This window comes from Mugil cephalus, chromosome 4 (genome assembly GCF_022458985.1).
Source record: "Mugil cephalus isolate CIBA_MC_2020 chromosome 4, CIBA_Mcephalus_1.1, whole genome shotgun sequence".
NCBI lineage: Eukaryota > Metazoa > Chordata > Actinopteri > Mugiliformes > Mugilidae > Mugil > Mugil cephalus.
The window spans coordinates 23,267,799-23,280,231 of NC_061773.1; the positions used below are offsets into that span (position 1 = coordinate 23,267,799).

The following is a 12,433-nucleotide window of genomic DNA, read 5'->3' on the forward strand; positions in this document are numbered from 1 at the left end:
GACAGACATTTTTCATGCTTTGAAGACACTGATCTCGACTTGTATGAAGCAAGTCACAGGCAGGTACACTCTAAAAAGAGTAGTAGTAGTTGAAGTAATGAAATGTTTTGCTTTAGTCGTGGCAGTGTACTTTTGTGGATTACATCAACTTGAAGTAACACTTTGTTCAATTAATCTACTATTCTTATTCAAGTCAAAGTGTGTGAGTTAAGTTTCTTTGGGTTTCTTTTTTGTGCGTCTGACATCATGACGTTATTTTGGATTTTTTTTTTCAGAAAGACATTGGACCCTTTGGTCTTTTCTCTAGTTGTCTGTTTATTTTTTTTGTCCTGAAAGTCTTAAATAAATCAATTTATTTGGTTTCAAGGAATTTCTCCCTCATTAGATTAATATTTTGCTTTTGGGTAAAACAAATAATTGAGTTAAAATTAAAAACTTCTTAGTGGATGTGCCTTAAATTTAAGTTGTATGAATGTACACTGGTGATTTCAAAGTACTCACTCTACACTTAATGGTTAAGACAACACTAACACTTAAGAAAAGATGAAGATTTCCATTAAACTTAAGTATGTGTGGCAGACACAAAAGACACTACCAGTTGAAATACACAGTTTTCAAAGTCACTGTCTTTAAAATACTCAAATGTTGGATTAAAAAAACAAAAAACAAATAAAATTCAATTTTGTGACTATATAACAAACCTTAATCCCCGGAGACTAAGCTGATGTTTCAATGAACCAAACCAAGAGACTTAACAGTAACATTCGCACACTGATTTCTCCACAGTGGTGGTGGACACACACAGAATTGATGTGGTCGTGCTGATACAAGCATCACATCAGAAATCAGAGTGTTTACTTCTTGTACTTCTGGTGCAGATGTCAACACGGCCACGTCCTCCTTCATCTTGTGCATAGCCCAGCAAAAATGATCAGAAACACTGAGTTTAAGAAATAGGTAAAAAGGCTGGTGTAAACGTATCTACTTTATTTCTTCCAGAAAAATGACTTAAACAGAGTCTGACAGCAGAACAGAAGCTGTTACTGAGGGGTTGATGTTAAGGGTCGTTGTTTTTCTTCTTCTGCTGAACGTTGGATCGCATCTAATTTGAGGTTACATGTCTACCAGCCACAACCAGGTGTCTTAAGTAGCTTTTTGAAGACAATTGTTTCAGTGAATAATCTCTGGAAAAAGAACAGGGGGCACAGTGATGCAACAATAAATGTCCCAGAGACTTAGAAAGCAGAGTAATAAAAGCTGTATTCAACCATATTCCTCCAAATAATAATAATACTAACAATAATAAATAACAACAGCCTGGAAAATGATTAACTGTTTCTCTTCTCTTCTCTCATTTTCCAGAAATCTGCTGGATAAAGACACATTCTCAAAGTCAGATCCATGTGAGTACGTTGTGCAGTCGATGTGAGTCTGTGTTCTCCTCTCATCTCTGTCCTGGTTCTATTTTTCTGTGAATATGCTGTCCTGCAGTGATTTCCCATTTGGAGTCATTGTGTGTATTTTATTTTATTTTATTTTTTTTGGATTCTGTCTCTGCGTTCTTCTCTGTCTGGTTCTCATTTTCCCTTTCTTTCATAATATCATAGCATCTCATCTTTTCTTCTTTCTGCCTTTCTTAGTGTGCGTGCTCTATACTCAAGGTGTCGAAACCAAACAGTGGAGAGAGGTGAGTGTGCACGCGAACACACACACACACACACACACTGACTTTTGTCCAATTAAGTTCCTTTTCCTGCTGCGCTCTCTGTGTGTTTGTGTACGTATATTGGTGTAGCCCTGGCACTCTAGTTAAGACATTTCACTTCTTTGTCTGTTTTTCTTTACACTGTGAACATGCACCATTGGTTCAAACTATTCATTAAAGCTGTTCAGCTGTCTGGAAATGCCAGGGAAATGCCGCCTAATTGGAGATTTCCACCAAACAAAGAAAAAAAAACGCAATATAATAATCAATATGTTGACATTTTAGGTACTAAGCAGCGTGCTGGGGAGAGATTAATCCAGTCCTTACTGTACACTGTACCCTGTTTAGTTTTTAGTAGTCTGTGCAGCATTTCCATCAGTTTTGTCTATTTGTCATGTGACCCTTCTGTCTATTTAACCACCTGACAAAGTTAAATTATGTGACTTAGGGGTGAAAACAATTCACAAATAAACCAACATTAAAGATGAACTCTGAACCTTCGCATTTCAGTCTTTGCAAAGATCTGAAACTTTAAAACTTGACATCCGTTATGGAAGATTGTGAGATCTTGTGGATCTCTACCACTGGCCTGAGCAAGCCTCTACAGATGCTGTCAAATGTGGCAGACAATATGATAATGAGGCTATAACTAATGGTCTTCATATTTAAAGGGTAAGGCTGACAAGTTTCTGCATGAAGCCAAAACCAACAAGGAATTCGTATTAACACACATCTGTGAAGTGCAACGTTGATATGACTCAAACTTCTGTTCTACAGACCTTCACTATTATTAAAAATGTATTAAAACCACAAAAGCTCCCCATTTCTGCTCCTTTTTACCATGAACATGGGCAGCGTAATTTATTTTGTGTTGCTACAAATACTGACTAGAGCACCAAATCCCAGTATATAACGATGTGTTCAATAGTAGTAATAATAACTCTGCTTTTATCTTCTGTATCTTCAGCTTTCTTTGAACATGTGCTCCTAAAATTTACCTGCATGTTGTGGCGACACAGAATGCATCAACTGCGATCGGTCTGCTTGGTTTTATTTCCAGATGTTAAACTGATCTTAGACGTGGAGCTAATGCAAAATGGACAAACTCATCAGACCCTAGTGCCAACATACGAACATGTCTTAAAAAAATGCACAGCGTCTACTCTCAGGTCTTCTTTCTTTTCAGCGTTACAATAACTGAAACAACTCTGACATAAAAAAAAACATACATAGCATGAGAAGCCAAAGCAAGTAGAGCTCCCCCTGGTGTCTGGCTGCAGTATAGGTCATAAGCTCCTCCCCTTCCATGTTAACTCCAAACTAAAATGCTAAAATACACGTGAGAATTTTATTTTTCAAGGATGGTTTCTGTAATTTTAGGGAGTTAATTTAATGTTGATGCACATTCAAGTGTAAATGGTTTGAATGAGTTTCATTTTAGTTAGTTATTTGACGCTAAAGGTTCCATTCTTGGCCCGTACTGTGCAGAATCTGGCTCCAAAGTTGCAAGATGGCGGCGCCCATATCCCTGGGAAAAGAGCGTCAGTTTGGCCAATGCAAGGAAGTGGCGAGACGTTGTCCACATCTACACAGTCTATGGTAAAAAATAGATATAACGTTAAATCAGCCCCACTAACATTTTGGCAACATAATTACAGAACAACGCAAAGAGATTGGTGCAAATTTATGAATGCACACGACGGTCAATTGCGACCAGGCCAAGAGTCACTGAAGTAGAAGTAGAAAAACACTGAAAAGATAGAAAGCAAAAAAAAATAAAAAATATATCACTACACAGCTCATTCCAATGCTTGGAATACAACTGTGGTGAAGAAATGATCAGGACACAAACTCTGGTCTTTGTCAATCATAAGCATTTTCTCTTTGCTGTCATATGTCATATTAAGTATTCAGCTAGTACAGTTGATATAGTTTTTATGTAGTACCAATGCTGTCTGCGTGGCTGCTGCCAGTAATCAAGGCTGACGTTTCTCATGCCCCAGCGCACATTGTCCATCCGCCAACATACACACACACATAGATAATTTACAGACCAGCTCTTATGTGCATATATAATAGATCATAATTTCGTTGAATTGCTATGATTACAGCATGACTGCATTTATTTATACAGTCAGATGACCCTCATCTGCTCCTCTTGTGTTTACCCACTGGTAGCAGATGGCTGTGTGGGCTTTCATTCAAATGGAGCTGACTTCGTACATATGTGTGTACTCGTGATGCATAGGCATACGCATATGCGAAGGTCTCTCTGTCATGGAATCCTCCATCGCGCTTCCCACAAAAGTTATTTTTCTACTTTAACTGTAGGACAGGGTGTTAATCCAATCAAGTTCCCAGAAACGAATTAACATAATGAGCATGTCACATGAATTCATTTTCAAGGAAAATCAGTCTTCGCTCTGTCCTGTTCACCGAGACGCATTCAAGTCAGTCGTCTCCTCGCGGAGATGAACTGTCACATCCAAAAGCATATTTTGTGGAAGTAGTGGTGGGTGTTTCTTTTTTTTTTTTAAAAAAAAAGAAGCTTCAGGTGACACCGTGTGAGCAACAAGTGTGTGAACACCTCAGCCTGAACAAGCGAAGCCAAACAGGTGACTCACCAGAGACTTTTAAATAACATTTTCTGACAGGACCCTCGAGCGCGAAGGTCAGCGCTGTGGTTTGCATTTGATGATGATTTTCCAACTCCTCCACTGTTTTTAGGCACAAATCATTATGATGCTGATTCTCAGCTTCAGAGCGTCTGTAGGGTTTTCGGTCCACTTCGTTTTCTTCACTGCCCTTTTGTGCATTTGCCTCTATGTTTAGGTGCCTTGCCCTAGATTTGGTGGAACAGGCTTTGTTTTACACTTGAGTTGATTCACAGAGACTTCAATACATTTATGTGAGAGCTATTGTGAAAGTACAATTTAGAAAACTGCTTTCATATTCACACACTGGCAGATGAAGAACTTATTCAATCTGCCTGTTGCCACATAAAATACTTTATTTGTTCATTCTTTTATAGGTTTATACAAAGCGGAAAAAATAGCTCCTCATCCAAAACAACAGAGTAAATGAAACTGAGATCCACTCTTAACAGGCCATAGAGGATGTTGACCTACTTGTTTGCTACAAACGTACTATTGAATTATTTCAGTTATTATTGAAGTAGACACGGGTCAGCCAGAACATTAAAACCACTGACTGGATAAGTAAATAACACTAACCATCCTGTGACAATTTAATGTTCTGCTGGGAGAACGTTTGGACCTTACCACCCACCTAGACCAGACCAGACCAGACCAGACTAGATACCTTCACCCTATAGCAATGACACTCCTTGATGGCAGCAGACATCCCCAGCAGGATGCAACAACAACTTGTAAAACAGTGCAAGATTTTTAGACCTGGCCTCCAAATTCACTAGATCCCAAACTGATCTGTGGGATGATCCATCCATGAGGCCCCTCCCCTCACCCCATAGGCCCCCCATTAACAACATCCTGTCACTAAACACAACAGGACACCTTCAGAAGGTCCATGTCCATTCTCTGATGAGTTCTGGAGGCAGAAGGGAGATCTACGCAATATAAGGAAGGTGGTCATAATGTTATGCATGATCACCGAATGTAACCTGAATATAATATAGAGCTTGACCCCAAACATGGGGAGAGTAGAATATATATCAGAAAAACCCATGTCACAACAGAAAAGCCCACAACAACCCTAAATCCATCACCTTCTTACCCATGTCTCTAAAGACGCACAACAAGAACTTTGGATGTATAAACTTATTATTTGAATGTTCAGATAAATAATGTAAAATAATACATATGTGACATATGAATCTGTACAGGACTATTGGGAAAGAAAAGCCACACCACATACATACTTCTTCAGAGATTTCTTTTCTCACACAGCCCCAGCTGCGACTCAGAGCTCTAACAAACCTTGGGATTTATTTCCCCGTGAAGCCACGCAACACTTGTCGTAAAAGAAAGAAAAATGCATTCCTGTCTCCCAAAACAGCTAAAGTAACTAAACTCTTGATCATTCCTGGGGAGTTGCTCGATATTTTGTGTGTGTTTCACTGTGTCTTGGGTTTTAAAAAAAAACAAAAAACAAACAAAACAAAAACACAATCCACTGCTTTCACTCAAGGCCAGAACTGAAGGAAAAAACTCGGTCTCACACTAATTCACACCACCGTCATTTACCTCACTCTGTGAGAACGCAATACGCCACCAAGCTCATTATACCCGCACTACGCTATCGTCTGCTGAACACGCTATGAAGAGAATAAAAACACATGTTGGCCAAAGAACTACAAGACTTTCAGATGGTACAAATCCCCGGCGGTGGTTCCTGTGCGTGCTCCAGGGAAGACGATAATGAAATCTTGGTCGGGTTTGGGAGAGAGCAACACAACACAATAAACCCCAAAGATAAGAGAGGATTATAGTTACGTCTTGTTATTAATCTCCGCGTTTTACACCATGCTCGCATTCGCAGTGTGAATGGATTTTTTAGGAACATGTTCATATTTCAATATCGGACACAGCAGGACTCTACAGTAGCTCTGGCCTGAAGAGTTCAGTTTACCATATGTGTATCTGTGTGAGCTTCTGTGAGTCTGTGTGTGCAAATGTCGAGGGTGCAGGTCAGGGACTTCATGCCAGATTCTCATTAGCTAGCTCTGGCAGCCCAGCAGTATCTAATGAACTCTGCGGCACGGTATTGTCTCTTCCACTCAGCGGGGAAATCACATTACAGAGCTCATCTCTGCCATCACCCGCCTCTTTACTAACATGTGCTCACAGCCTCATCAACACCTCGGGGTCTCTTAGAAAGTCTGGGAGCCTCAGAGATTCAGTATTAGTGTTCCTTCCTTGCTACTTTCCTCCCTCTCTGGTGGTAAATTTAGACATATAGCAAGAAGAGTTGACACAGAGAAAAACATAACCTTAGAAAGAAAAAAAAAAAGAGAAAGAGAGTTCAAAGAGGAATTCAACATTGTGTAACATCAGAAGTGTGTGGTTTTATTTCAGTGGTGCTGTATCCTAATTGCCCACAAGGTTCTGTTTTTGATGTTTCTGCTGTACTGATCACACCTCCACCTACAGAACAGTACCTACCATCCACATTATGGGCAAACAAGACAGAATGTTTAACTATAAATGGCTTCCTTAGGGCCAAGGAAACTGTAGATTTTAGCTTTAGAATAAAGCTGCACACTCTGTGGTTCCTATGAAGCACGAGTGATAATGAATTAAGATAATCCATTAAGAAGAAAAAAAAATTAACTAATCCCACGAATCAAGAATTTGTCTTCGTTCTTTGTGATAAGATCATAGACTGTATAAATACGATGGCGGAACTGCTCCTCAAAAGTGAAGCGACAACATGTAGAGCTCCCCCTGGTGGCTGTAGGCTGCAGTACAGGTCATAAGCTCCACCTCCTCCATGTTGGTGGACGGGACTTAGGTCAAAACATGAAAATACACGTCAAATATTTCTTTTTCTTAGGCTGGTTTCAGTATTTTTGGGTTGTTAATATAATACTGATATATATTAAAGTGTCTGTTTTTTGGAGAAGTTTTGTTTTAGTTTAGTTTGACACTATAGAAACAGGTTGTGACATCATGATCCCTTCAAGTGGCCACACCAACCGCACAGTGAAGCAGAGTTGGAATAGATAAATAAATAAATAAATACAGTGTACGATCCAATATTTCCTTGTAACTGGTAACTGTAGCTGAGGTAGAGCAGAGCGCTTTATTTTTAAAATAAAACACAAATGAGACTAGGTGGGTCATCGACATCACAGCTTCACCTCTCGAACCATACTGATCTGACTCCAAAGTCACAAGATGGACTTGCCCGTATCCGGCAGTTGTGACCAATGCAAGAATGTGGTGACACATTGCCCATATTTATATACAGTCAATGGATAAGACAAAAGTACACCTAATTCTTGAAATAAATTATATTTTATCTGACAATAAGATCAAAAATACAAACAGACCTGCAGAAAAGTTTAAAGGACCAGTATGTAGGATTTGTGACATCTAGTGTTCAGTTTGCAGACTGCAACCAACTGCATACCCCTAACTCACCCTACTGTTTCCAAGTGTGTTGGTTGACAGCTAATGGCAGACTGCGTAAGAGTAACTGCATCCTATGTAGATACAAAGGGTTCTGTCTAAGCTGCTGAAAACACACTTATAAATATTACATTTCACTTCTGTTAACAGATCTCCGTAATTCCAAGAATTAGTGCTGAAAAGGAGCACACAGTTTCTCGCATGAGGGCCGAAGAGTCACTGTTTATATACATAAAAATATTTGCATAATGTCATGTGTATTTCTGTTGGAGTACTTGATATTAATTTCATCCTTATGTTAACAGCTGCAGTCACCCACCTGTATTCTTCTTGTACGTTTTCCAGCCATTTTTTAGTAAACTTCCACTCTTCCTGCATCCATTTAGTGTCAATTACTGTATGAGATAACAAATAAGGGTTTTTCCTTTTCGAATTTAATCTCAGCACTTTACTTCAATTGGGTATTTGATTAAATCTGGGACCCTTTAAATGATTTACAAGTGGAATGGACTTTATCTCATGTGTGAAACTTAATCATTTTTGTACAGTATATGCATGCACCATTGCTGGATCTTTACCAGCTTTTTTTCTGGCATATTTCCCTGCATTTGGCACTTTGGGACTGAGAATCCCACTAATTAGGAAGCCTTAATCACTGCCTTTCTCCTCCTCTCCTCTCTCCACTCCCACTTTCCCACCTCTTCTGCTCCCTTTCCAGCATTACCCCCCTTTTCTTCTGCCTGCTCTTCATTCCTTTTTTTGTACAGTTTTTCTTTTATTCCATGTCTTTTCTCCAATTTTTCAATCTGCCCATGCGATTTCACTGTCTACACAGTCTCTTACTTGAGCTCTTTCTCTCTGTGGGGTTGATGAGTTATCCTAGTGTAATTAATGTGGGAGAGAGAGAGGAGGATCAAGGAACCAGGAAATACACCCCTGGCTTTCTCTGCACAGCAGCAGTGTGTGAAAGCTCCTTCATTAATCAGGCTTCTGTAAATTTCTGTATATGCATAATGTAATACGAGAAAGTCTGACTATTGTGCTGATTGCATTTGTTTTTACTTTTTTTTTTGTTGTGTTGCTTTTCCTTTGATCATTCTTCTCTACTGACCTCCATCTGTCTTTCTCTTTTCTAAAGTTTGGCAGAACGGAGGTCATAGACAACACTCTCAACCCAGACTTTGTTAGAAAGTACATCTTGGACTACTTCTTTGAGGAGAAGCAGAATCTTCGCTTTGACTTGTGAGTGATTTTCATAACATCTTTGAACCATCTCTCCTGCCCTTTGATGTCCTTTACTACTTTTAAATGGAACCTGAGAGTCTGTGGTTATGACATGTGATGCTCTGTGCACAAAGTGCTTGGTGTATGAATGCTAACATCAGTCAATAGCCATGAAAACACTGCTGCAACTGATATGCAATATATTGTCATACTACCCACTTTTAAAAGTACAAGACACTGTGAAAACCACTATTCATATGGACTCGTGAACACGGTAAACACAACACTATCAGACGGTTCTTGTTCATGCAGATTTAGAGCTCTGCCATTACAAGTAGCTTAGCATGAGCACCAAACTGTTTGCTAGTCCCAACATTCAACTGCATCTTCCTCAAGTCTGAAGAACGTTGGGTTCATACTTGGATTCACCAACAACACGGAGTTTCAACATTTAAAAAGTTAGCAAAAGTATGTTTGAGTCATGAAATTACTACCGTGCGTTTAGCATACTTGGCTAATTAGCTAAACTGTGATGTTATTTCCAAAGGCATGCCATGAACAAATATCATTTTGGGGGTCACAGGTCACAGGTTGTACGTTTATTTTGTTAGACCCAAATTCCATATGTCAATTTAAAGCAATAATACCGACAAATTGTGTTGTTTACATGGTTTGGAAAAGCTCCCACTCCAAGAACGTTTTGCCAGATAGCTTAGCATAGCAACAGTTCTCTCGTTAATGAAACATTTGAAAAGTAAAGCACAAGTCTAAGTATTATTTTCTGTACATCCACGATAATTATCCAAACCCTTTAAGGTGAAAACACTGTACTGCAATAGTAAGCTAATAGATTTAGCCTGCAATACATGAACAGTGCTGCTATGAATTGTCAGCTGGCTCATCTTTTTCCTTGGACATTTTTACCTCAGTAATTCAGCACAGTATCATGAATGCCAACATGCACTTCATAAGAAATTGCTTCACAACATTTTCACCCAATAATATTAGCATGCAGTAGCAACCAGAGGCTAATACACCAATGTTCCGTACTTTAGCAAACAGAAACAAAGTTAGATACTTTAGATCAGATTTGTCTACTTGCCATGCTAGAAAAAAGCTTGACAGGCTTGGCAGCAGTGGTCAGTGGTTAGCAACTAATGAAAATCAACTATCAATTAGTTAGTTTTGTGATTTTTGACGTTGGGTTAACAGCCTGCTTTTAATGTGCAGGAGACAAAGAAAGCCTCCTCAGCTTTTACGGTGCTCTCGTCAGCTATTTCACAGCTGCAGTGAACTTAAATGTGACATAACACAAAGTTTTCATTTAACCTCTTTCAACCACCTTCATATCCTCCACAGCTATAGCATTATTGTTAAGAAAGCAGCATCGTCGATCATTTAACCTTTCAGTTACGCTGCAGATGGTGTTGCCCATCAACTAAAGCGCATTTACTCCAAATATCACTCCGTATTTAGGCCTGATTAATCACTAGGTGAAGAGGACCCATCGTTTAATCTTGGTGCCTCACATATGCTCCGTTTCCTTCACTTTCATTGCTTTATATTCACATGCTAATCAGACCAGGTCCACCTCTAATTACTATGAAAGAGGAGAAAGGGTCTTGTTGAACCCTTCTCCAGTTACTCTGCACCACAAATAGTAACATCTGAAAAGATATTAAGATATGGGGCCTTTTTATCTTGCCTCACTGCGAATTTACACATGATTGCCTTTGTCTTTTTTTTCCCCCTCTCATGTTGTCCACCCACCTCATTACACACTGAGCTTTCAATTTAGCACGTTCAAATATGATCTCATTTTTTTTTTGGTGATTCTGTTGTTTTCTTCTCCTTTGTTTCATTTTAATTGATACCCTTCCCCAATTACTGTCATTCTCTTTCCGTTCCCTGGATGTTTGAAACACAGTCTGTTCTTACCCTAAAAAAAAAAAAAAATAAATAAATCTGATGAGCAACAAACAAGATAAGTGCACTGCCGCGCACAGAGAGTATGTATTTGTTCTCCTTCCAGTCATCTTTTTAAGAGCATATGCGTTTTATTTTGTTTCCGTGCAGGTACGATGTCGACTCCAAAAGCCCGGACTTGTCCAAACATGTGAGTGGAAATGCTAATAGCTCAACCTTGAACCACTGATAAATGGAGGCCATTGGTCTTGAGAAAAATCAGAATTATCTACCGGAACTGCTGAGAAAAGGAGGAAAAAAAGAACATTTTGTATGACAACTTTGCCCAATGCAAACTCTTTTTATCAGAGGTTTAATGTTGGTAATGTTTTTAGTGGGTGTTGCCTGCTGCATGTTTCTTTTTTTTTTCCAAGATGGAATAAAGCAAACCCTTTAAATAGCTTGATCATATCCAAATACAATTTTTTGTTTCTCTTTACAGTCTTGTTGTCTTAGACTAGTTATATGTTGTAACTGTGCAGTTAATATGTCATTTATATTTCTATATACACATATATATATATTATCTTTTATTAGTCTTATAGTAGAAATAGGTGCAATCACTCGCCATACAACCATGTAGATGCTTTTAGATGCTGCAATGCTTTTAACCATTAGTCTCCATATTGAGCAATGTATTACAATACATTGTGTGTGATTATTTAATGGGAGAACTCATGCTGATTTTTATTCTGATTAAGGCTGGAAACTATGGTGGCAGAAAGCATTCACAAAAGGAAGTAAAATAATCAGTCTGGATGATTATTTGATGTATTTGGATAATGAGGGTTTGCATTTTTCCATCACTTGCTTTGATTCCACCTGTAGTGTGCTGTGCCTTTTTAGTTCTGACGCAGCATGTTGGGCTTTTTTTTTTTTTCCTCTCTCCCCCCCCTGCTGTCACTTTGCCATCATAAACAGTCCTAGGAGTGCTAGGTATTTGGTACGGTGTTGTGTCTTGGTATTTGATGTGCTTTGTCGTTATTGTTGTTGCTGCTGCTGCCCAACTTTTCTGGAAGCCTGCAGAACTCAACGTAGGTCCCAGCATTTGACACTCACTTCTGACACTGCATGGCTTCTGTCTCACATTAACGATCCTTCCCTCAGAAGGAAAGGTGGCGTCGCCGATCACAACAGAGCAGCCCAGAGCCACTCCATCTGTGCCGTTCTTAATCTATTGTCGCAGTCCTGAAGAGCTCCACAAGAGACGCACTCTGAAAAGAAATATTTAATCACAATGACTTTCCGCCGCCTTTATAACATAATCAAGATGATGAGGTTTTTCCAGGTTCTTATGTGTTACAAGTGAGTGGACTACTGTAAGAATAAGAGACACTCTAGAGCCTGATGATGAATTATTTAGTTTGTCCTGTCTGCCAAGGCCAGAGTTAAGGACTTTCGGTTCGGATTGTCTTAGCTGTGATTGGAA

General features: G+C 39.1%; 1 protein-coding gene across 2 annotated transcripts in view; it reads left to right on the top strand.

The window, feature by feature from the left end:
• The window catches only part of cpne5b (copine Vb), a 138,205-nt gene that overhangs the window by 32,450 nt on the left and 93,322 nt on the right, over positions 1-12,433 (top strand). Inside the window, exons 3-7 of one of the 2 annotated variants that reach the window (XM_047583689.1) lie at positions 1,363-1,403; positions 1,641-1,687; positions 8,954-9,057; positions 11,116-11,155; positions 12,024-12,038. In XM_047583689.1, the coding sequence (XP_047439645.1) occupies positions 1,363-1,403; positions 1,641-1,687; positions 8,954-9,057; positions 11,116-11,155; positions 12,024-12,038 (247 nt within the window). The remainder of the gene's footprint in view (positions 1-1,362; positions 1,404-1,640; positions 1,688-8,953; positions 9,058-11,115; positions 11,156-12,023; positions 12,039-12,433) is intronic. The other variant, XM_047583690.1, reaches the window with a different exon arrangement.